General features: G+C 44.2%; 1 protein-coding gene across 1 annotated transcript in view; it reads right to left on the reverse strand.

Annotated features, from left to right (window-relative positions):
* The window catches only part of ITIH5 (inter-alpha-trypsin inhibitor heavy chain 5), a 43059-nt gene that overhangs the window by 6476 nt on the left and 10044 nt on the right, over window positions 1-26539 (reverse strand). The window contains exons 5-9 of the mRNA XM_032689285.1: window positions 26261-26511; window positions 18752-18921; window positions 18095-18211; window positions 3867-4038; window positions 1098-1407 (exon numbers count right to left, since the gene is read on the reverse strand). Of these exons, the coding sequence (XP_032545176.1) occupies window positions 1098-1407; window positions 3867-4038; window positions 18095-18211; window positions 18752-18921; window positions 26261-26511 (1020 nt within the window). The remainder of the gene's footprint in view (window positions 1-1097; window positions 1408-3866; window positions 4039-18094; window positions 18212-18751; window positions 18922-26260; window positions 26512-26539) is intronic.

Genomic DNA, 26539 nt, shown 5'->3' on the forward strand with positions numbered 1-26539 from the left:
GGATTTGCCATCACTGAGCTTAATAAACAGTGAGCTGTTTATCAGATAGAAGTGTTTGAACAAGTACCTTCTATGCTGGGTTACCGCAGCCCAATCAATCAGAAACTCCTTTATTTGCCAGGGAATGCCACTTGCTATCCAAAATACATGTTCTGAGGAGGAAATCACAGGGGTGGAGTGGCAGATGGATCTACAAAATTTGATTTAAAACAAACCCTTGTCCACACATAACCACCAGAGAAAGCAAAGCTCTAGTGGAAGCTGTGTGGTCTCATTGCTCCAGATGAATTAGGCACGAGATAGGACAGAGGTCTCTGCTCAGTGTCTGGGTTTGGTTTCTGAGGTTCAAAACACTAACAGTTTGGGAGTGAAAGCCAAACATTTTTGTTTGGAAATGCTGACACACTGCCTGACATTTTAGGCAGAGCTGTGGTTCAGGGATCTTTTTGCTGTTCCTCACAGGGGTCTCCCCTTCGACTACAGCTCCCTGATCACAGAAGAGGAGCACAATCTCTGGTCCTACTGGATAATGAGAATTACAGGAAACTTACAAGGAGTTGGGTCATAAAGAATGAGGGAATTATGTGACTTTATGATCATCCCAGGAATGACCTTTATGTGTTGTTCAAAGTCGAATATTCTGGAGTTCAGGCAAAAGGTTATAATTTTCAAATAATAAAGAAAAAATTTTCTGCCCCAAATTGGGATCATCATTCCTGATCCACTTCATGCTGCTTATGTTATCAATTTGAAGCAAGCAATGCAACCTTTCCTCTAACCATCTACCTGTGGAGAATTGGCCCTGATGCCTCTCATCTCTCCAGGTTTACATACCCAAAACAACAGTCTGAATTAAGGAAACAAATGCCTTGTTCTCAGGGGCTGGGAAGCTTCAGTACAACTGAGGGGATGTGCTAGGAAGGAGACAATTTCTCAGTAGGCATCCTCAGTATCTGAGCATAATCAGCCTCTCCCTAACAGACTTGAGCCTGAGGGAAACTCTCATTTCTTGCTACGTCTCCTAAGGGGATTTTCCATCCCAAAACCCTTGCCAGAGAATCCAATGCAGATATAAGCTCAGAGAGAGCACAACAAACCCTTTGAGGTGGCTGGCTGCATCCTCGTCCTCCTGGAAATGCCTTGTCATGCCGCAGTTCTCCAGTGCCATCCTCTCCAGCAGCTTGTGGTCCACATCATTGCCAATGCCGATGGTGAAGAGGCAGAATTTATCACGGACGGCGTCCTTGGTGTTGCTGAGGATTTTGGATGACTGTGTTTCCCCAACAGTTGGCCTCCCATCCGTGAGGAAGATGATCAGAGAGACGCTCCTGGCATCGATGTCGTTCTGAGCAATGTAATCATTGAGCAGCTTTGCACCAGTCTGGAGAGCTCCATTAATATTAGTCCCTAGGAAGGCACAAAAATGATTAGGTCGTTTCTCCTTCTAAGAGTGGTGAGAATAATTTCCCTAAGCTCCCTTTATTGTGGTGACAGCATCTCTGTACATCAGGATGTTTCTCTTCTCCACATGAGGTTGCACTACCCCTTTAATTCAGCTCAGCTCTGTTACTCAGCACCAGTTTGGAACAGCTGTTTATGGTGTTATGAATTGAAATATGAATTTCAGTTCATCATGTGAAATCACTGTACCCTTGAATGCTCAATGTACAGAAACCAGCCATGGTAAACAGAGTCACAGCACATCCCCTGCCTGGCTGGTACAAACAAATATGGTTAGACTTAATTATGGGATTCTCCCAGATGACATCTGAACTAGGAAAACAAGTTCTGCTTGCTTTGTCTGAAGGGCACAATATTTGGAGACAGGGAAAACGCCTTCAAAGGGGAAAACAAGGGGTTGGGTTTGTTCTTCGCATCCCAGGGGATACAAAGTTTAAAGGGAATAGAAATGGCTTGGTTAGCTGAGGAGTGTGTTTGCACAAAACAACTGGCTAGCGGAGAATAGAGCAGCCTGAAGTGGGGAGGGAGGGACAAAACAGAAAGTAAATGAGGGAACAGATGTATATTAGAAGAATAGCCATGAAAATGATCCAAGCCTACTGTGTGTTCAAAAAAAAGCAGGAAAAATGAGTACAGTATCCCTTTGCTCCATGCATTTCTTGTGCGAGTCAAAGCACAAAGGGATTGATTGTGGAAGCTTTGCAGGTGAAATGGGTTAAAAGCCAAAAAACAGACTCCTGGGAGTCCAGAAGGGGAGATCTAGAAAGGTTATTAGCAAGGCTATGCCAGCAGGTCTGGCCATGCAAGACATACCTGGAAACTTAGTGTGCACCAGCCCCAGTGACTGCAGAAACGGGAAAGGGGCAAAGACTTCTGAAAAGTCCTCCAGATTCTGACTGTGTCTTTTGCAAAATGGTTTTGAAGCAAAAACCTGCGCCTGAGTATCCTAACACTCTCTCAGTCCCCATCCAGATCCAAAATTTCAGAAAGAATTTTTTCCCCAAACCAAAACCATTCCATGTAGCAGAGTGTGTCATTTCGAACTCAGTCATATCACAGAGCTATCAAGCACTGAAAACTCCCTTTTTCCACATGATCAGGTATTTAGCAGCAGTATTTTCCCCCCATTTCTCTGGTGCATGAGTACACAAGAGTGTAACCACACCACATTCATTGTGTGAGTGTGATCCGTGAGCTCGAGTGTGTTCATGTTCACTGGGAGATACTCGAGCAACAGCACCTTTATAGAGAAAACGCAGAGTTAGCCAAAACTAAAGTACCACTGGCCTGTGGTGGAGAATCACTGCACCTTCCTGTTGAACCAGAGTTAATCATTTCCCTTTACTTTTGTTCTCTGGCAGGTTCGTGGGCAAACTCAGCTGGTTCCTGCACAGCTCTTTTGGCACTTCAGGAGTAAAAGGCTTTGTTCTCTGAGTTTAGTCCCACTCTTGGTAATTGTTTAACTGGGCAGGTCCCTTGACCGCTTCCTAAACTCTTCCTCTCGCAACACAAACAGCACGGCCAACCATCCTGTTTGCCACGTTTTTCCATCAGAGGGTTTCCTTTGCTAGGAGTGGTCACTGCTCAGGGTCAGCCATGAGAAGGCCCTGCCTGACCTCCAGCCAGGTGGGACTGCTGGCACGGGGGAGGGTTGTTTGATTACAAACCTCATTATAGTTTTTTTACGCTACTGTCCATAGCCTCGCAGGAGACCTCGGAATCAAATCAAAAATCATGCCTGCACTCTGCCACTGTTCTGGGGTCTCCTCCTCTTCCCTCACGGCAACAAGATACAAGCAAAATGGGACAAGAAATTCTTAAACATCATTTTGGCTGCTCCTTGGTAGAGACAAGAGGACAGTACTAGCTGAGACACCAAGTATTGCAGAAGGCAATTCCGCAGTCCCCACTGGGTACTCCGTCCGTGGAGTTTCCAGCCCAGACAAAACCACAAAGCCTGATTTTACACAGGCTTTCAGAAACTGCACAAGTACTGCCCCTGTGTATCCTTCACCAGGATATGGGGTTTTTTTCCTGTGTCCTCAAGAGATAACCTTGGAAGCTTTCCCACTTGAAGGGTCTCATCAGATAAAAAAAGAGAATGGAGTCCACTTGGCTTTAATAAGTATGTAGAATCATAGAATAATTTGGGTTGGAAGGTCATTTAGTCCCACACCCCTGCAGTGGCAGGATCTGAGGAAACCTTCCCATCATGTGCATTAATGAAGAGCACATAACCTCTGCCACATAACCCTGAGTGGAGGTGCAGAAGGGACCCCCTTGTCCTATGACCTAAATCCCAATGTCTATTTACTGCTCCATGCTACAGGACCATGCTGGCCACTCTCTGTTCTCTTATAGTTAATTGGATAACAACATTAATCCTGTTCCTATCTGGATCTTACCTCCAGTAGGTGACATGTTATGAATGTACTTTTTGGCATCTCTGATGTTGTTTGGAGTAACTGGCACCAGCCGGTCCTGCTGCCACACCTTTATCCGGTTGGAAAAGCCAATGATGTTGAAGTGGTCTTCAGGCCTTAGGTCCTGGAGGATTGTGAAGAGAGCTTCTTTGGTCTAGAAAGAGAAAGAAAAGAGACCAGTAGACACAACTGTCAGTGTTTTAGTGGGCAAGAATTGAATTTTAAGACGTTTACTGAACTTACAGATATTTCTACACTGCCAGTTGAATGGTGAAGGAAACTGGGATGTCCTTCCTTGTCTCAGGGCCTGGTATCTGTGGTGCCAGATGCTAGGCCAATATGAGATGAAAGAACAACCCTTGCCCAAAAGGTCTTGCAAAGCTGTGAGGCACATCTAGACCTAACTAAGCTTTAAAATCACGCATGACAGTTAGGATAAAAGCTCCCAGTGACTGGGAGAACCACGTTCTGTATTAAGGGATAGTGACTAATAATGACTAATAACAAAAACTCATTAGAGCTTGTCTAAAGCCCTCTAGACTTGCAGTAAGCTGTAAGTGGCATATAGTCAAAACAGGTTGCTTATAAGTTGAAATATCTCTAAATATGTCAAGAATACACATGATCTGTTCATAATTAGGGTACTGATTGCTATATACGTACTCTAATGAATAGTTTCAGCAATTAATAAATGTTTAAGGTAATATATTCAGATGAATTAGATAGAAAAAGAAGCCCTGACTAGTCATTGCAGATTCTACCTAACCCAAGAGGAAAAGTGTAGAGGTGTCCAGTTCTCCCCAGTGTGACCAGCTTTGATTCAGCAGCCATGCAGCTGTGCTGACATGGAGACAGATCTCAGCTTAGTAAGACTGAGAGAAGATGCCCAAAAGCAGCCTCTGTCCATGCAAATATACCCTATATTTGGGTGCAAAACACATGGGAGGAGTATGAGGCAATATCTGTAAGTAGAGGGATCAGCAGATTCTCAGCTCAGGCCCTTCTTGGCCACCACTAAGCCTTTTGAATTCCAAGGAAAGCTCTGCAGGAAATAATATGGTGGGCTCACCAGCATTTAAAGTTTTCTCTTATGCCTGTCAGGAAAATATGTGAAGGGCTTGTCCAGAAAAAATAGAAAACTAATCAGCAGTGCTGGGAATCACATATTTCTAGGCCTGATGTTTCTGTGTAAAGACAGTTTGGAAAGGAACTCAAAGGCCCGATCAGGCTGTGTCATCAGCATCCCTCTGGATTCTGCATGGAAGATGATGATGCAATGATGCAACTGCAAACAAACCTAATCCTCACAGCTGGTGACTTGGCTTCCAGTCCCTCTGAAGTTAAGGGGAATATTTCCCATAGCTTCAAACATTCTGGAGTCAGGTCTGGAGTCCCTCCCTGCCTGTTTCTGTCCTCTGTACAAACCATTTTCTTCCATAGGGGTCTAAGGATTCATCCCTCCATTTGCTTAGCTGGAGCATCCCTCCACGTCCCACTGCCCTTTCACAGATCAGGATACTGAAGCAAATGCTGGTGGAAGTGGCTCCTTCAAAGAGAAGGAGAAAAGCCCACTAGATTCACATCATGAGGTGCACCAAACAAACCTTCACAAAGATGAATACCTGCCCCAAAAATGGGTGCTGTCTCCAGTCTAACAGTCCAGAGAGAGCTGGCTAAGGTGGGCTAAATAGCAGTTATTTGAAAAAGAAGGGAAAGTTTTATGCCCTCTCACCTCCTCTCTTACAAAACCCTTTGTGTTGTAAAAATGCATCAGATAATACACGACATCACCTTTCAGAGGGACCCTCAAACGCTCACAATCTCATTTTACAAAGAGAAAAAGCAAGGCACATATTACTTTAGTAATTGTGTCAAGGTCAAAAATTGAGGGCTTTCCAAAACTTGGGGTTTCCAGCTCTCAGTGCAGTCAGCCAAACCACCTCATACGTGCGTAGAAAGGCAAAGCAGCAATCACACAGTGGAGGAGAGGACTCTTGGATTTATTCCATGATAACAAGTTTAGGCCATGCATTTGTCCCTCAAAAAAATGGATTAAAGCAGAAAGTGAAAATGGAGAACCTTCTATCCTGTGTGAGTGTGATCAGGCCTCCATGCCAACTTCTGCTGAAGGAAATTTGGGCAGGGTGTTAAGGCAAGGAACAATGAGACCACAACAGCTCCCTACATACAACACCCCCCCTCTTCTCCCACCAAGGGAGGCAAAGGAGAGAAACAGAGGTGCCTGGAAGCAATGATTTAGAGGAAAAACCCCCAAATCTCATTATCTATATTACAGCTCTGATTCTAATTAACACTGCTTGACCTTTCCCATTACAAAAACCCTCTTTTCTGCTTTTTTTTGCAATTCTGTCAAATTGCACTTTTCTCAAAGGGATTTATTGAGCCCAAAAAGCTCTGCTGTTTATAAGAACAAGGCAAGAAGAAAAATAATCTTGCTTTGGCCTACTTGCAGAGAGGCTGCATCTCACTTCCCTGGTGTTCACAAATTCCTTTTGACATGCTTGCCTGTGTTCAGCCAAAAGAAAATGAAAAGAAATGGTGAAACAACACAGAGCAGCAGCGTAGTTTGATGTACACAGCATCCAAGCTAGAATTGCAAACAGGATCAGGAGGGAACCGTAGCAGACATTCCTAGAAACCCCAGCACTTCCACATACCCTCATACAGGGGCCAAATGTGGGGCTGGGACCACCTCTCTCTCCCCTTCTTTCATTCTCTCTTTCCTTTTTGTCTCATTTTTGTCACAGTTAAGTCATCTCCATAGAGTTTGTGTCAGTTTTTCCCTGGAAAAACTTCTGTCGTATTTCAGTGGACATGCACTGACAGCCTGGATTCTGGCATCTCTATCCTCTGCTTGCCTCAGCAACTTCAATAAAAAAATCTTTAAATTTATGTAATATACACACAAACATATGTACAAGTATGTGTGTGCACACATGGTTTTGCTCCAAAGCAAACAGAGTGAGGGAGGCCATATGGTTCATTCTTCTGTAGTTTTTACCTCATCCCCAGTAAAAATAAAGGGTGGGATTCAGCTTTCCCAACTCAGCCATCAGAAAGCTGGGCATCACATCTAATCCTGCTGTAGGCAGGGGAATTCACCTCCAGAGAATAATCCATCCCATCTGTTTTGGACAGGTTTTAGGATGGGCTGAGTCACTGTCTGGAAGTGTCGGTCTCCCAGCATTGCCTCCAAGAGCCTGAGTGGCTCAACACAGAAAAAGTGGGACTCACCTCGAGACCTAATCCTGCCCACTCCTGAGCATATTGCTCATTGGACCCAAAAGGAGCTGAACTGGCTCTCCACTTCTCTCAGAGTGCTTTGAATTCCCTAGCTCCTCCTGTTTCCATCTCTCCTCCCAGCCCGTAAGGATTCCCAGGTATATCCTAAAGACTGCAGTCCTCACGGGGTGGCAACAACACACTTTGCTACCAATATTGCTCACCCACAGATGGTTTATGAGAGAGACGTGACTTCCCTCGGGAGTGCTGGATATGATTCAGGAGCTGGCAGGCAAAACTGACTTTTAATAAGGAGAATATCTTGGTAAAAGTGCACTGCTTGAAATCCTTAAGTTTGCAGCCATGACTGATTGCAGTGTCCAGCCCTTTCTTCCTGCCTCCCCCAGACCCCAGACTAGGATTTGCAAAGCTCTTCGTGCAGAGTGTGCCTGGCAGCAGCTTCAGTCAGGACACAGCAGCAGGTTTCTCGTTCTGGCCTTGTAAGGCCACAGCTGGAATTTCTCCTGGCTCCGAGGAGGAAAGGGCTGAGGCTGCCCTGGGATTCCCAAGCTGCTCTGCTGCCGATGGGGTCCTTGCACTTCCACTCCCCCCTGGCCCCAGTGAGTCATCCCACTGAAACTCCTGCCAAAGAGGCAGAAAATTAACCATTTCTTCCCTGTTGTGGGCCAGGTTGTTCTTCCACGGCTGTGCATATGACACTGGTTCATTTTGGAGATGAGCTGGGCACAGATCTACCCCAAGTACGCTGAGGAAAACAAGTTTAGGGGTCTAGTGCCCCTGTGCCAGGTGCTGCAAGGGGAAATACTTCTCCAAATGTGTTTGCTTGCAGGGATTAAAAAAAGAGGATGGCAAGAAGTAACAATACAAAATTGCTGAATAAAAATCCATTTTTGCCAGTTGGAAATGGTTTGTAGCGGTCAAAGTTCTAAATGAGGATTTAAGAGAGGATGACTTGATGGGGCAAGATTCCTCTGTTTCCCTCAAATTAGCACAGATGAAATTGAGCTGAGAGGTGGAGACTGAGTTGCTGCTGCATTTGAGCTGAGAAACCAGGCTGGTGATTGAGCTGTCAGCTCGGCTGGGATCTAGGGAGAGAAACAACCACCTCCAGGGCTACAAAATATCATCCCAAAACCTGGAGCAGAACAACCCTACTCCCCCAGCCCTGGGGACAGGTGATGATCACAGTTCATGTCTGTGCTTCATGGATGAAGAGAAGCTGAAGATGAGCTCACACTACCTAAACAACTGATTTACAAACAGTGTCTACTCAAGCCTACAAGGTCAGAGACAAGCCAGCTCCCAGTCACCACGCTGGGCTTTGTTGTGACCTCCACACCAACACCTGGACATGGAACACAACTGCTGCTTTTACGGTTCAGGCTTGTTAAGGGCCCCGCATCACAGCCAAGAAGATTTGGGGTTGTACAACCCTCAGCAAGAGCAGAACTCCCTCAGCTACACTCTGGTTTGTCTATGATTTGTCACATTTGTACCTGGCCCTTGGAGTTAGCTCTGACAGACCTCACTTTGCTTGAGCAGAAAGCATGGGAAGTTACACACTGCCATGGGAGAGCTGAGAGCCTTCAGCCCTTTCTTGAGTCAAAGATCTGCCTCAGAGACGTCTGGGATGATGTCAGACCATCTGGGCACCTTTTAGGAGCAATCTGAGTCCTGGTGACATTTCTCTCACAGTCTCTTGTTTGTTTGGGGAACAGAGTGAGGGTGAAGCCTAGATACCCTGAAAGCTGTGCAGCTCAAAGGGAGACAATATGTGGTTGTTAGAGGCTATGGTACTGCCAGACATTGGCCCTGCTACGAAGCAAGGGGAGGATTCAAACACCTCATTAAAATGCATATCCCAGGCCCACATATTCACACTTTCCATTGCCTGGGAGCACTTGTGAGTGCTTCATCCATCCGCCCTCGCAACAGCTGGGCAGCAAGACATCAGCACCCGTGGCACAGCCCTTTCCAGCTTCAGACAGCACCAGGGAGCCACGAGGGCTTGAGATCAGCCAGCCTAAAGAGCATGGCCAGCAGAGAGGAAAGCATTCCCAGCTATAGCCTTTGGAGAACAGTACCCATCGACTCAAAGAGATGCTTGAGCACAGCCTGCAGGTAGCAGACCTGGGACCTCCTGCATCCGTATGCTGAATGATCCCACAACTAGAGGACAAAATTTCAGCAGCCTTTTCTTTGTGCTTCCAGATCCTCTGTGGGAGACTATATTTGACAAGAAAGGAGCTAAGGCACAAGATGTAAGCTCAAAGGGAATTAGGAATTCATAGATCTGTCCAGTTACTTGTCTGAGAGTGCAACAGTGCAGGGAAGGGCTGAGAAACAGAATCTCTACAGCAAGAAGGAGAGGAGTACAAGTGAATATGTTGCTTGGCAAAACACTGCAAAGAAGCACAGGGAGAAAAAAATAGAAGAGCTCCTTCCTCCCCTTCAAGATCCTTTGTGTTTTGGTTCATATCTTTCCCTTTCCAAACATACACAGGCATCTGATAGAGGTCCAGAGCTCTTTTTATCTAAGCTACAACAGCCATATTTCATCAAATCTTCCCCTGGTATGTCAGAGGGAGTAGTATTGTGGCTTAAGGAAAGGCAGGCATCACAGTCACACCTGAAATGGTGCTGCCATGGTCAGACTAGGTACTGCTGTAGATTTGGTTTGGGTCCAGAGCCGAGGGGAAGGCAGTGGGAGCACCACTGCCATGTAACAGGGAGCAGGCAAGGTACAGAGAGAACAAAGGTTTGAGCAGTGTCATTTCTGCTGAGGTTTGAAGCCACATTGTGTGAGTTTTGCTTTCCTCTAAGTCCCACTTTCTGCCCACATGATGCAGGTCACATGTCAATTGCCAGCAACAGGGACTTTTGTACCCAAAAGGGGATGTAACACATAAGAGTACCCTCGGGTTGTTTTACCTTCCCTCATCCCACTCTCAGATAGGACAGTGTGCCCTTTCTTCCTCTGCAGGGAAGGTTGTGCAGTTCTGGGAACTGCAACTACCCCTTCTCCCTGTCAATGTATCTTTGTGCTTTCTCCCTGGAAGACACAAATAGCGTAACCAAGGAAAACTCCTTCGCAATTCTGGACAACAAGCATTTTGTTTTATGCTGAAACTGGCCTGTGATGGGAGAGAGCTTGAATGTAGAGTTCTGGACAATAAAGATCTGTCTCCAGTCCATGGCCCAGTCTCTCATGCCTGAACATCACAGATCCCTTGCTAATAACCTGAACATTTCTGATTCCCTATATGGCCTTAGAAAAAGTTGCTTTGTAGTTTCCCAGTCTGCAAAAGAAATACTCCATCATTTAGAACAATGTTTTTATTGCCTTTTCTGAAAGAGATTTTCCACTTAACATTGAGTAAAATGGCTCCACATTCGTCCAGAACACTTAAGCGCTGAATTTCTACTCAGTGGAACATAGAAGTGTCTTTAAAGGTGTGATCAGCTGGGGTAACTCCCTTCTCTTGCAGCCAACAGCAGAGTGAGGATGAAAAACTGATCTGATGATCAAAAGTTGATCTGATTTCTCAGGAACCGGAGTTCCACGAGCCTGGAGGGCAGAGTAGATGCTCAGTCTTTGCAATCTCGCTGCAGCACTGAGAGTATAAAATAAATGCCTACACAAAGATTTAATGAAGTATGTTCTAATCAGCAAAAAACATTGTTACTTCAAGTCCCTATCAGCAGTATGGATTACAGTTGGAGCAGTAAACATTGCTGTACACTAAATAAGTCAAAGGGAAAAGCCTAAGGGCTGTCCCAGTGTGCTATACTGAAATAACCCCACTGCAAACAATGGGGCTGCCCAGGCAGACAGCCAGCCTGACACAGCAGTGTCTGAAGGCCACATTCTTGTCTTGTGCTGTGCTTTTAAGTGGAATCAGATCCCATATTACGCCAGTCGGACACTCAAATCCCCACCCCATCAGCATGACAAAAAATTTCCATGGAGCTGGCAGCAAGAAGGTCAGCACCAAGGGAAAAAAAGCCCCATGCCCTCAATGCAGAGCTTGACATCTCTCCCTCTGCCCATCCTCAGAAGATGGAGTTAGTCCCAGGGCACGGAAACTGTTCCAGCAACTGGGGAGTTTCATTCTCTGTCACACAAATCAGCCCCAACACAGTGCTGGGAAGAGCTGACATGCCCAAGAGCTGCCCACAGCACATCCCCTCAGTTTCAGCAATCACTGGCTGCTGTGTTACACAGCAGGAAATGAGCTGAGACACAGGTCACTGTACCCTTTACATTGATTATCCTCCATTCCTCATCACATACCCACTCTCACAGAGTGGGTGTCTCAGCAGCTAAAAGCCTGCCAGGTTGGAAGCTTTCTAGCCCTTACTTTTACAAGAGCATCCTGGTAATGGGACAAGGGAGAATGGCTTTAAACTGAAAGAGGGCGGGATTAGATAGGACATAAGGAATAAATTCTTCCCTAGGAGGGTGGTGAGGTTGCCTAGACAAGCTGTGGCTGGCCTGTCCCTGGAAGGGTTCAAGGCCAGGTGGACGAGGCTTGGAGCAACCTTGTCTAGTGGAAGGTGTCCCTGCTCATGGCAAGGGGGTTGAAATTAGATGGTATTTAAGGTCCCTTCCAATCAAACCATTCTAAGATTCTAAGACCTCTGGTGAATAGGGAATGGTGATGATGGTTTGTTGCTTGGAGCAAAGACCCAGCACTTTTGCTCAGGTTTAACATTAAGCAATGCAAGAGCACTAAGTTGTTCCTTTAAAAAACAAATTTGCTCTCACAGTCCTCCAACACCTGCTCCCCTTCAAATTTTCCCCATTTCCAAACCCCCTGAGCATCTCCACTCCCTTCTGCACATCTCTGCCTTCAGCACTTCCCCTGCCCACTTCCATCCTAAGCCACTGCCTCAGGCATGAGAAGAATCCAATTCTTTGTCCAAAATCCTGCATAGAAGAGAGCAGATGTCTTGGAGATGACATCACTACATCAGGGGTAACTATCCAAGCAAAAGCTCTCTCCTCATGACACAGTACCATATCCCTCATTCCTGAGGGACCTTGAATTACATCACATGGACCTCAGAGTCAGAAGTGCCTGTGAACACTGTTTGATGGCTTCATACAGCAATGTATCATGGAAGACCTCACTCCAGTAGGCTTCTGCACAAGGTCCCACAAGCTCTTCTGAGCTTCAGCTGCTCCCCACAGTCAGAAACAGACTGTCCCAGTTGAGTAATATGCAGGACACACCCTGCTTTGGGGTGAAGGGGTATTTGCTTGGAAATAGCAGTGTTGCTGCAAGCAGTGCTAATCTAATAGTTTAAGTCTTGGCAAAGATCTGGTGTCTTTTAGACTTGGGGGATCTTTGTACAGCTGTAAGTCCAGACATGAGCTTGCCAGCTAAGGAGACAAGACTCCGCAAAGAGACAAGCACAGACAAAGAAAATAACCTACCTAAATTCAAATAACAGATCCATGATGAAAACACAAATACCAGCCATGTCTGGCTTCCAGGTGTTGCACCAGTAACTGGAAAAAAAAAACTAATTCCAGCTTGGAGAGGACTACTGAAGAAAGATCTTTCACTTCACAGACTTTTATGCATTTGCCAGAGCCTTGAGGATACCAACAGGCTTTAATGGCTCTGCCCAGCCCCACCTGGGGCCTCCACTCACACTCCTGCCCATTTAAGCTCCAGCCTGAGCCCTCAGTCTCTCTGAGTCTGAGACCAAGAGCTGTGCTGTAGCTGTCTCTAGCTGTTACAGCTCTGCCTGGCCATAGACCTCAATAATCCTGACCCATAGACTGACTTCCCAGCTTGATTTAGCCCCTTACCTGTCTGATTGTCACTTGGCTGTGTGTGACACTTCCATAGCATCTGTTTTCAGTTCACCCTTTGATGAACTCAGCAAAGGTCCAATTGAAACCTTTGGGAGAGCTCTCAGTGGCTTCACGGGTTTCCAGTTCAAGACTCAGCAGAATTTCCACTCCAACTTCTTCACTTGCCTTTTGTAGCCTATTTACTCTGAACCCAATTAAAGGACTTGCTATTTATAGGTGGGCTGGGATCTTTCTGGGAAATTCTGTCTTCGCTTTTACTGCCTCAGCCTGGAGCAGATCAGCTGGGGCGTGTTGTCTGTTAGTCCTGAAACCAGAAGCAGGTGCTCCTTGTCCTGAATACCCAAGGGCATCTTGCTCTGAAGGTTACTGGTTTCTCTGTACGACCCTGTCATTATTTAATAGTTTTAGGATCACACAGATTATTTTGCTGCATGACAAGTACTTACTCTTCTCTGGGATTTTGAGCAATTAAAGTCTATATGGATCTGACATCTTATTTACTGTAGTAGTTCTTACATTCCATATTCACATCTCCAGAGAGGACTGATATAATGCTGCTGTTGTGTATTCCTAAGTAGGAAGCAGCTGTATGGAGTTGGTGCTGGAAACACTTTGCATTCTCTCAGGTTGTTGCTCTCCAACAGAAATGGAAAAGCTGGCAAAACTTTCCCCTTCACAGTAGCTTTAAACTCTCTAAAGGCTGTAATTAGAATTAGCATTTTTTCCGAAGTTCGCTGGTGATTTAAGGTAGTTCTCCCGGGCAGCAGTCATTATTTGGGCTGATAGTCAACAGCCAGCTTTGCAGCAACCAGCACAAGTCAGTGGAGTGAGTTTGGAAGGAAAACACCGAGTGTTCATGTGCTTGTCTGCTCCCTCACCACCCTGAGAGTATTCAGGGGAGTCAGCGTGCTGAGACACAGAGGTTTGGGGATATGTGTTTTATAAGACACCTGGGCATTCAGAATGGCTCAGGCACTGTGGGTGATTCAAGGTACAGTGTCCCTTGGATGGACACAGGCAAATAAAGCAAAGCACATGCAAATCCCCAGCAGGTCCCAGTTTCAGCTGAGTTCCTCCCCGAGCAATTAACCTCAGAGAAAATTACAGTCTGGCAAGGCACCATTGACAAGTTGCCAGACTTGAGGTGTAGCCAACTGCTCAACTGAGTGTGTGGCATTTATTGCCTGTGGGAAAGGTGAAGTGAAATGAATCCATGGTTGAAACCACTGTGTGTTACTATATGCCTGCAAAGTACCTGCAAATCCATCCTCTTGTGGACACATTCATAGCTTGGAACATGCTAGTTATGTAATACTGCATTGCAGGTGAAAAAGGTCCTTTTTCACCATGTTTAGTAAAGCTGGGCATAGTCATGGTAATCACAAGGTGGTGAACCTATAACTGGCCCCTCTTTCTCCTGGTTATACCAATGTAAAAATGCTATGTCCTCTTCTACCTGGCCAAATGTACCATAAAATCAGCAGGGCAGACTGTTCAAAGGGCAAATCATTTTGCTTCCCAGTAAACCCTGCAGATATAACCTGTTCCCCAGGCTCCCCTGGCTGTTGAAAGCAACTATTCCACACAGAGCTTGCTGTCTCTTTGCAAATGAAGGAACAAAGCTCACAGGGATAAAACCAGTATTTTCCTTGACAGTGGGACAGCTGTTATGATGTACAAAGCCTTGAACACGTGAAGAATGTTTTTATCATCACACTCAGGAGTTTTCTCTTCCTGAACTTTATTCCCTGCCAGTGCTAGAAGGTGACTGTCACAAGGGCCCAGATTCTCAATGAGCTTTGACTGCTACAACACCTCTGAGTCTGCTGGACATCACCAGAGTTCAGGGGCTGTGAAACCAAGGAGAAAAATCTTCCCCTAAAAGCTGATATACCAGTGATGTGAGTGGGATGCCTCAAGGGTCTTAATCATAGAACCATAGAACCCTTAAGGCAGGAAACAACATCTAAGATCATCAGGTACAAACATTAATCCAGCACTGCCAAGTTCATCACTAAACCATGTCCCCAAGTGCCACATCCACGTGCTTTTTGAACACTTCCAGTGATTTGATTCAAGTTGATCAACTAGACTCACTGTATGTGTTTGCAGCTAGGTCTGGACATCTGATGCTTCAAACACTGATATATCTTAGGGAGAAAGGGATGGCACAAACAGGCAAAAAATTCACATTGGAAAAGGAAAAATCTTGAGAGAGGAAATGAGAAATGACTCACAATTAGATTGTGGGAACTGCAGGATGCCTGAAATCCTGGCCACACTTGAGTCACTTTGCCATTTATTTCATGAAGGCAGGTGACAGAGGAGTGCAAAATCTCCTCAAGTTACTACAGAACAGGGTGCCAAGCAGAAGTTTCTTATCCTTGCTTATACAACCCTAAAAACTGTCCTTTGCCATAGTCACTGTAGCTGACCTGAAGGAGCAGTTTTTACAATTACTGACTGTATTTTTAGCTGATCTTGCATGTGACTCAGTAGAGAGAAATGAGGAAAGACAGTCCCATGGGAATTCCCAGCTCTCCACACACCACCATAGATCACCACAGCTGTGAGAGTCCAAGAGAAAAGACAAAAAGGAGGCATTTCCTCTGCTCAGATGTATCCTGCCACCAGGGAATGTTTCTGTAATTTAATAAACATCTTAATAACAACAAAAATAGGGTAAAAAGAACACTGAGCAGACACAGACCATGGCTGTAACTAATTGTGCTTTCCTAGAGTACCAAAAGAGCTTTATTTTTCAGCCAGTCCTCCATTTTGGTCTTTTCTTGATTAATCTGTGTGAGGTTTTTATGATTTGGGTCATAACTCCATAAAGTTCTATTTTTTGGAGCAGTAGGAATCAGAGGAATGTAAGTGCTTCCTGCACCATAATGTACTGCTGGTTCTCCATAAAAAGTGTATACTGAGAAAACAGGCAAGAAGTTGGGTACATCCTCAAAAAGGTTCTGGATAGACACTTCTGGCTCAAGAGGAGCCTCTCTGTAGCTAACCACTTGAGATTCATGCATGCTTAGCACTAGGAGCTGGCTAGGCTACCAAGTAGACCTTTGAGGGTTAATGACCATGTTGTTTCTAGTAGGTGTAATGAAAAGTAACACTAATATGCTCAGGAGAAGAATAAAAGCTTTCACAGTGCAAGGATAATCTGCTGACCCAAGGCACTACTTGTGTTGCTCACGAAAGCACCAAAGCCCTTTGGAGTCTTAATCTCCCTGGTTCAGCTCTGGATCACTGACTGCTTTCAGCATGAAGGACTGGGTGCATTTGTGCAAGTGTCTGTCTATTCTGAGAGGCAAGGTGGACATTTTGCAGCAGAAGGATAACAAAAAGCCAAGAGGCAGACTCTGTCCACGGGACTTTGTACAGATTCAAAGGCATCTTGATTCAAGACCTCGCTCAGCAGAAGACCAGGTATGTTTAACAACTCTCTGCTACTCCAGTCACTCCAAAAGATAATTAGGATCCACAGAATCCATATTCTGTTTTATCTCACAGTGGAGATAATTTGATTTAATAGGGGACATATTTTCTAAATTAAGATTTGTGATCACCAGTGAAAACAGATAGTAAAGTTTTTAGCAGAGACAGAAAGGCATATGTACCCCCAATGTCCTGTTCAAAGGCAGAGAAGTGTCAGAGATTGACCATGGTCTGTGTTTGTCAAAGACATTTGTGCTAGTGTTGGTGGCCAAAAAAACCCAACAAACAAAGTTCACAAATAACCACACTTTCCAGAAATATCACCATGTTCCAGGGGGGCAACCAAGGAACCTCCCATACCTGGAGGTGCTCAAGACAGTCTGGATGGGGCTCTGAACAGTCTGGGCTAGTGGAAGGTGTCCCTGCCCATGGCAGGGGATTGGAACTGGATGATCTTTAAGGTCCCTTCCAACCCAAACCATTCTGTGATTCTGTGATTCTATGAACCTTAATGGACAATTAGAGCTCCTTAACTGGTCAAGATACAAGTACAAACCCTTGATCTTCAGTTATTTTTAGAGTTCCAACATCACACTGTCCAAACAAGCCGAAACCGCCCCCTATTGGGGTCAACCTGTGTGGAAAGTGCCACTTTCCGCTGTCATCAATTAGGTGATACAAAAAAGAAGAAGATAAAAATGTGACCATCCAACAGAAAGAGGACCAGTAACTTCTCCTTATCTCATGCCTGTGGGACAAGTCTTCAAATTGAAGGAAATAATATTAACCCCACCAGGACTTTTCTCCTTTTCTGCACAGATACTCAAGATGGAAACTGGAGTAACCTCTGAAGGTTACTCCAACCCTGAGATACATCTGTCCATTCAGAATGGAATTGAAGTATTAATTCATCTCTGCTTCTGTTTTACAGTGATAATACTGTGTTGAGAGACAGATAGTGTATTCCCCCAGGCATGGTGCCATTCCAAGCCAACTACCTGGCTCCTGGAACTGGAGATTCTTTTCGTCTGTCCAACTCAAAGAACTGAAGAAACAAAAACATTGAGGCACCAGCCTGAAACCTCCATGCTAAAGATCAGTTTTAAGCATTGGTGATGAGCCCTTCAGCTCGGTGTGTTGGCTCATGTTCAGATCTGTGCCCTGCAATAATATCTGAAATCTGTGCTGGAAGAGTCAGATTCTCAAATAGGACAAATTCACTTTTCTTTCAGCAGAAACCATTGAGTTGTACATTGCTAAGGGTTTTGCCAAGGTCATTTGAAGACAGAAATGTCTACTCTCTGCTGTTAGACTGGATATTAAATAGTCTACTAAATGCACTTTGCTGGGAATTCTCACTAACCTGCATCTGCTCCATCTGCTCAGAACAGAAGGTTGCCCAGGACAGCCTTATCTGTAGCATCTCAGCTCAGTTTTGTCAGCACTGATCTTTAAGAGTGATTAAATCTTCTGCACTTCTTGTTCCCATCCCATTCCCTCTACCATGATCATTTCCCATTGCAGGCAAATCATCTCACCTCGAGATGCCTATTCAGAGCCACCTCTCACCTCAGACACAACAAATATTTTGCAGAAGGAAAACGGTGAGACAAAGTCTGAACCAACCTTTGCAACATCACAGCCAACCAGTCCATAATAAACACAAGGACCTCACCTGTTTCAGCTTTGTTCCCACCATGGAAGCACTGCTGTCGAGCACAAACACAACGTTCTTGGGCAGAGGAGGGAGATCTGTGGGGGCGAAGTAGTGCACGAAATACCCATTAAGAATCTGTGGAAGAGCAAGGAAGTCGGGAATCAAAGGCAGATCACGATGCAATGTTCCACACACATCATTATGGGATATTTGGCTGGGCAAATATCCTCCTGCTTTGGAGGATCTGAGTGCTCCTCGTTATCCCTCTTAATTCTGGTCCCCTGATTATCCAGCCTACTGGAGCACTCCACTTTTCTTTCCATGGTGGACGTAGGGGTTTCCTTCCAAATACAATAAGGATATAACATACGTGTGCAGAGGTCAGAACCACAACATGCACTTAGGGAACTGGCCTTGTATTCAGACATATACAGCCAGTATTTTGAGAAACTGAGAAGCAGATACAAAAAAGAAACTTGATTAAATAGATACCCATGATTTTTTAAATCCAGTTTGTATCTGCCTATTGACTGGTTTTATTTTGAATAGTTCTTACAAGATGGAGAAGTAGCCTTCACTTAGAAAACATTTTCTAGGAATTTGGAGCACACGAGACAATTGGACTATCTCAGGTATAGTTAATAAAACAGAAAAAATGAGTCCTGTATACAGTACCTGAACATCCCCAACACTCAGCTCCCTGTTGACATCATATCTAATTATGAAGTCCCCCAAAATTCCGTTTCGGGCAATCCTGGTTTGCTCGACAACACTGGGATTGAAAGTAACTTTAGCTAAAGTTTTGGTGTGTCCAATTACAGTAGAAGGAGGAGGAGACACATCACCTGTTGAGATAAAATTACAATATTAAAGGTTTTCCTGTTGTCTTATAGATGTCAAAGCACAGCACACATGGTATTGCCATGGAGTCAGGTCAATCAGCACAGTTACATACTGAGATTAAAGATTCAACTCACCAGTGATAAAAAAAGAACTTAATAATCTCTCTTCTCTAATTCTAAACTCAAAACAGAATTGCAGTGCTAGCAGGGGTATAAATGTTTAGGCAAAATTCCTGTGCTCAGTTCTGTTTGGAGGTCACTGAAGTCAAGGGCCAGACATTTTCTATATGGTTGTTCATGCCTTTCTGTAAATAATGAACACACAGCTTCAGACACGTACATGCTGTTTGTTCCAGCCAACTCCAGACATCCAGAATGCAGGTCCTACACCTGAGATCCTGCCAGTCAGTGCAAGTGTGATTCATTTGACCTGTTTAAACATTTCCTCCAGCATTAATCACGCTGCAGATTTCTCCCTATTGATTATAAAGAGTTCTTGAGGTGGCGTGTTCAGATGTACTGTGGGCATGTGAGGTGGGATTGATCCGACTGATCCCTTATGTGTAATGTCTACATTTTAACAATCATTTTAGCTGCCTTTACGTTCAACAAAAGTTATCATTATAGTTGCCGCAATTTCTCAGATTGAGATAAAATCCAGCACTTGCCAGTGCAGTCACCCAAACTGCATCCCTGGGATGTAACTCTCCCTAATCTCCAAAAACCCTTCCTGAGCCAATGAAAAGGGATGTGCCTGGCAGAGGGTGTCTCAGATGAAGACAATAATTTAGGTCTGAGTGACCCTGCAGGAAACCTCTCCTTGTCTTGTTAGATGTGTTCATTTTCTAAAGCTGAGGGATGTGGAGACTCCTTGCTGTCTCTCTGTGCAGGCAAAATCTCGCTCTTTTTCGGTGTGCCAACCCTCTGAACTGCATTGGGACCCTTATATGACACTGGCCAAAAGTCAGATTTGGCCTTGAACTTCCCCAGATATTGAGTTCTTTCCCCCTTAACCCAACTGGGAATTGAAAGCACCAAAATAGATTCTCAGCTGATGTTGTTCTTGGGTGCTTCAGCTCTCACAGTGAGTATTCCAACACTCCTCCGAGGCACAGAAATTCTATTATATCTGCTCATGTCCTGGTTAGAATTGGTAGGAATGAGCTGCTTAGTTGTGAGGGGAGGTCTCAAATCTTTGCCAAAGGGGGTCCAGGAGGTCTGTGGTAAGGCAGGGAAAATAAGGGATGGGTGAGAATCAGTTCCAGTTTAGGTGTTCGCAATGCAAATACCTACATCTAAGCTTATTTTCTAGACTCCCACTACGCAAGTAAAGATCAGGTCAAGAGTGTCAGAGATTACAGTATGATACATCTGGCCAGACACATACATCTGCTTTAGGATAATTTTAATTATGTGCTATACCTCATTAACAATAGCGATCCCAATGACAAGGTACCGGCAGCTCCTCTCCAGGGGTTTCTATAATTCTGTTTATGTAATGAGAAGTGCCCTTTGTAAAGGGCTTTGAGCAGCATTAGAGAAAGGCAATGTGACATCTGTATGCAACACTGAACACAACCTCACATCCAGATCCCCACAGTGATTTACAAAATCAGAAATGTGTGATTATGACCATTTAACAAGCAGAAAAATGAGGCATGGAGTGGTTACCTAACTCAACAGACTTCCCACAGGTCAAAGGCCATGGAAATGCCAGGACTAGAGTTCTTGAGGTTTATAAAACGTTTAGTCAAATCTGTGACTTTTACTCTAAAGTTCTATGTACAATCTAGGCTCCTCTGGACAAAGGAATGAAAACAAGATTCATAAATCAATAGCACTCTAGGATATTACTTCAATTATGACTTGGCTTTACTTTATGGTTGTCCTGTGAGTGCATTTGAATAGACAAAGCACAAGACTGTACCGGTGAGACAGGGAAGGGTTTTATCATAGACCCAATTTTACACAAATAAATTGTAGTTGGAGCACCTGGAACATGAAACAAACTCCTCAACAAAAGACTTGACCAAGGAGACTGAATGACAGATATTACTTAATTTCAGTAAAGTTAAGAATTGACTCTGCACCATTTCTCTTACTATGCCAGTTCCAATCCATCCATCCTGATGGAAACAGAGAGAGATACCCATCCAATACATTAAAATCATTTAAGGACACTAGTGTTGGATCCTAAAGGGGGCTTATAAAATGGTTACCCAGAGCTTTGACATTTTTTCTAAAATCTGTGTCCAGCTCAGATTCCTCCTGGCGAAGAAAAGTCATAAATCAATATCTCTATAAGATTTCACCTCTGTTTTGATTTGGTTTTACTTTTATAGCTGCCCTTTGATCTCATAAATCAAGAGATACAATATGTTTTTAATACACAGTGCATCAGATTTGCTCGTATTGGCCTCCCCGGATTTTCCATCTGTCTCCTATCGCTTCCAAAATCCCATTTAACTGCCAGTGTGTGAGAAATGCCCAGACTTCATATAAATGGCTTAACAGCTCATTTATATTTTCTGATCAGAGGGTTTCACGTTATTTCTCCTCAGCTGCTGAAAGGAAAACTTTGTTGTGGGTTAGACTGCTTGACTGTATCACGACGGGGTCAGTGAGAGTCAGTCCCATGCTGGAAACAGAAGCTCCCTTCTTCCTCCTACTGCAAATACACATCTGTGGCCTTTGGACAGCTCTTCTGTGTTTCTCTGCCACAAGTACAATGGTGGGTGAGGACAATTTGCTGTGCCACAACAGAATGAGTTACAGTCCTACCATTTCTGTGGACCATCAGAAATTAGATGAGTTTGGTAGCAACTCCATGGCTCAGTTTCCCCTCTGTTAAATGGGCATAATCACATTTATCCACTAATCACAATTATGATCACATGTATCCAGTTTTGTAAAGCAATGTGGAATCTGGATGGATCATGTGGATCACATTGCACCCTTTTATTACTCCTTGAAACACTCTGTGGAGGTGATAAATACCATCCCTTGTAATACAGGCAGTGCTTTAGGAATCTTTGGAGAGGAATTTTCCAAGGCTGCCTCATTTAGCCATTGTAAGTGACAAGACTTGCTGAGGAATCTCTCCCATCTTCTCTTCATATCCACTCATCTCCATCCCCAGGAGAGAGATCAAAAAACAAAAAACAGTATGCCAGAAAAAGTCCAAAATATAGGTATACATACATATATACATACATATGTATATATATATATATATATACACACACATACATATAAAATTAATTTTTTTTTCTGTGTAATAACAGAAATCAGGTCTGGAAGGCAAGTTATCTAATTCATCCCGTGTTCCCAGACTGAATCCCTTCCTACTTAGTTTTATGTCATGGTCAGGAAACACTCCAGACCTCCAGTAATGGAAACTCAGTGCCTGCTCTTGCCAGTCCATTCCAGAGTTTCACTTTGTTCACTGTTAGACATTTTCAATGTCTAACTTACATTTTTCCTTCTGGATTATAAACCCATGACTTCTTACTGACATAGAAAGCACAATAACCTTTTCCTCCTTGCAGCAGCCTTTTATATATTCGAATACAGTTCTTATGTCTTCCCCCAGGTTTCTTTTGTAGGCAGCACTTGATAGCTGGATCACAAATACTCTCCTCTGTTTATTGGCCTTGTTCTTCTTAAACAAGTGACAGAGAGAGGAAAATTATGAGATATTTCGGAGTCCAGAGCATGGATGAGCTCCAAAGACTTGAGCTGGTCTGTGCTCACACTGAAGTAGTTAGTAGGGCCTTCAGACAAACTTTCCACCAAATTCAGCTAAAGAAGTAAACAGAGCAGGAGAAAACATTTTTCATAGGAAACTGTTGTCCTCATAGGATGAACAGGTAAACCTACATTATTTTGGAGACTGGCAGGATCAGGATTAGAACTCAAATGCAAAGTTCATTCTCCGCTAACACATGGAAATTTCCAGATGGCTGTGATAAGAAATAAAAACCTTTCTGAGACCTTTGACTTCGGAAAGAAACAGTCATTCTCGAGCAGCCCAGTGTCTCCTGCCCAAGTCCATGACTAGTTCTCCCACTGCTACACTGGAGGGAAAGAATGAGGACAGCATCCCTGAGAATGCTGAGTAGGACAACACTCAGAAAATGACTCTGTTCTGAGGTCACCAGAGAAGGTCAGGATCATTGGCCTCAATGTCTCCTGTTTTGGGGTTTGTGTGTGACAGAAGACAACACCTGCAACGTGCCAAAAGATCCTTTTCCAAAACTCACATACCTAATACCTTCCTTTGGGAAAAATACAAATCTCAGATGGAGCCATGTGCGCATGAGTTTCTCTCAAAGGAAATATCCTAGAAAGACCTGTCATCACTTTATTTTCTCTCCATATTCAGAGAGGACTTATGCAGGACTTTCCAAGAACCTCTGTTAAGACCAGAGCACAGCTTTACTTTTCGTATATCCCTGGAATTCTGTGGAGCCAATTGTTGTATCTTTTGCCCCTACAACCAAAACCAGACAGACTTGGGCTATTTTTTTCCACTATGCTTCCTGCATGGTGCATTGGCTCTGTGGATTGCTTGTGGAAAGCACCACAAATGTAAGAAGATTGGTCCGTGAAATAAAGGCAGATCAGCCATTCCTCCATTGTCATCTAAACAATTGTTATTACTTTTTCATTAGTTTTTCTAACAACACTTATGGCCACAACAGGTTGGCATTTCAGTTATGAACATCCATCACTGCTGGTGCTCATCATTTGATAAGTCCAAAGCCAAACTTATTTGATTTTTAACTTAATTTGCCTATCCTACACTGGATCCTCAGGACCTGTACTCAGAACCAGCGTAATAAAAAGCATTTCTTACCCAGGTCAGTCAGAGTCAAATGTACCTAAATGACTTGTGAAGCTACATCCCATTCTGAATGGTGGCTTCACATTGGTTTGAACATATTACTCAAAATGCCATTTAACTGATGGCTGATGGCTGAATATATTTTTCACCCAATACTCTCAAGGTAATTTATTAATACTTATCAAAATCTCATACTTTATTGTTAACTGTGAGATAAGAGAGACATGTTTGTAGACATAGGAAATTGAGGAAGAGAGTTTTCATGACATATTCAAACTCAAACCTGTCAGGCAGTACCATTCTCCAATGTTCAGGCCTCAATTCCTTATTTGCTCTTTTTTTTTAAGTCACAACCTCTAAATTTGGGCACCACAGGTAACACAGCGTAGCAGCTTTTGATGTGGCATCCTTTGCTGGCCACTTACTTATTAGATTGCTTCCATGCTCTCCAATCAAGAGGCACAGAATAGTTTTAAGCCACAGGAATCCAAGAAGAGACCAGACGATGTCTTTTTCCTCATCTACTCACAGTTTGCAGCCTGTCTGCCAAGCAGCCACTCTTTAAATGTAAGACCTGCAGTTCACCTTTATGCAATTTTTGTTTCACTTCAGAACCCACAGCCTTCCCTTGAGGTCTCACTGGATAAGCAGATCTTATACTCTTGGGTCTTTAGGTGCCACAGGAGCAAGAAGGATTTGGAGGGAGGATCTAATGACTTAGGTTGTTTGGTTTTTGCATCCAGCTTGAGAGATGACAGCTGGCTGGAATACAGTGGATTTCCAAGTACAATGCTCCTTACCTTGGCCTTGCCCTCCCTAAGTGTGTTCTTGTGGTTTCCATTTGTGTTCAGAAAGAAAGGAAGTTCCTGTTGTCTGCTCCAAGTGTGATTGAGCTTGTTGGCCAGAAGACATCACAAGCAATAAATCCCTCCTATCCAAAACAATCTATCCTTCTCTGTGACCTATATGAGACCCTTCTGACATCCTCTGCCAATTCTTTTTTCAGTCTGGCTGCTGGTAGTGTCCTCTTCTCCTCTCATGTATTCTTAAATCATAAAGAAGCTCAGCTAATCTACCAAATCCATTAACCCTGTACACTCTGAGTGGCACTCCCTGAGCACTGGTGAAGGTTTGAGCTGGCAGACACACAACCCACTCCTGACTGCCCATGGTGGATCCCAAAAAAGTGCTTTTAGCATTTAAGTGGCTTCCATAGCAGTGATTTCACCAAGAACTCAGGGTGATTCCAGACAGAAAGGACCTGTAATTGAAATCTGAGCACGGACAAAGCACAGGGAATCTCAGCTTCAGCTGCATTGTCCATCCTGCAATGGGACATCTATTTTACATACATTTTACTGGCTAGGGAGAATCCTAGAGCTTGGGCCCATTTTTGTATGAGCTGTTTGAAATCTGAAGCACAGTGCCAAGAAGGATCAGTGCTCCCAGATTGCCATTTGGACAGCAGGTTACGTGAGTCTTCCCTGTATGTCATTTCCATACAGGAATTTCCATACAGCACTGGGCCAACAGTGTGTCTGCTCTGCTTAGTTCTGTCTCTAACCTTGATCAATGCCAGATGTTTTGCAGGAAACCACATTCCACTGTGCAGTCTGATATTCCCTGATAGGTGAAAAAGGCTCCCTGTCCCTCCTGATGAGGAGCAGAGCACATTCATCACACGGCACGTGGATGTACGGCACAGAGGTTAATTGAGGCTTGACCTGAAGTTAGTCCAAGTCACTGAGAGCCTTGATTTCAATGTGATTTGGATTAAATCAGTAGGTTCCCACTGAGCAGCTGGTTTAACTCCAGTTCACAGGCTTTAGAATCCTCACCTGGCAGACATGAACAGTTCCTCTGATTTTGCTGGTGCTGCATCACTTGGAGTAACTGAGGATCAAGGTCAACAACACTCTACATCCTGCTTCCAGACTCACTCTCTTTTTTTGGTGTTTTTTTGTCAACATGTAGCAATCACAGTATCCTGTGTCTCTCACTGTTGGTTTACACCAGAAAAATTACCTTTACACTCTGAACAGTGAGCGAGGACAGTTGGGGGTAAGAGGAGATACTCAGATCACACTGAGTGCTTTGGCAAAACACGGATTTTCCTCTTGGAACTTCCCATGTTCTAAAGTGCAGGATTTCCTATCTGCTTTGGCATGGATGGATGGAAAAAACAATTCACTTAAAATAAACAGTTCCCAGGAGATGTGGAGCCAGAGAAGAGACTGCCCCAATGCTGAGCACAAGGCCTGAAGGCCCAGTTCAAAGCTCTTAAAAGACAATAGCAAAAAAAAAAAAAAGTCCTATTGAGATGAATGGGATCAGCCCTGTATTCATTAAGGTTCAAAGTTCTCACATGCTTGTGCACAGATACCACAGAGACACAATCATCCACAGAAAATAGATTCAACTCTGCCAGGCAGCTTCTTGAGAAGTGATTAAGGCCCCACAAGTAACCAAACCGTGGGTTATAAAATCTCTCCTTACCTTCAGCTTTCCCATTGCCTTTCTGCTTGCTGTTTCGGAGGGGAGGCACTTCCAGTGAAACTATTCCTGAGTTCTCCAGGATGTTCACCTCCACTCGCAACCTCCCCACCAGCTGCTGGGGCCGGATGCTCACCGTGTACTCGTATTTTCCCAGTCTTCTTTGCAGAAGTTCTTCATAGTGCAGTACAAACCTGGCCTGCATCTTGCGAGGAATGAAGACAGAAGCTCTGAATGTCTCGTAGCCATTCTCCCTGGAAGGAAAATCCAAAGACACCTTCA

This window comes from Chiroxiphia lanceolata, chromosome 5, assembly GCF_009829145.1.
Source record: "Chiroxiphia lanceolata isolate bChiLan1 chromosome 5, bChiLan1.pri, whole genome shotgun sequence".
Classification (NCBI taxonomy): domain Eukaryota; kingdom Metazoa; phylum Chordata; class Aves; order Passeriformes; family Pipridae; genus Chiroxiphia; species Chiroxiphia lanceolata.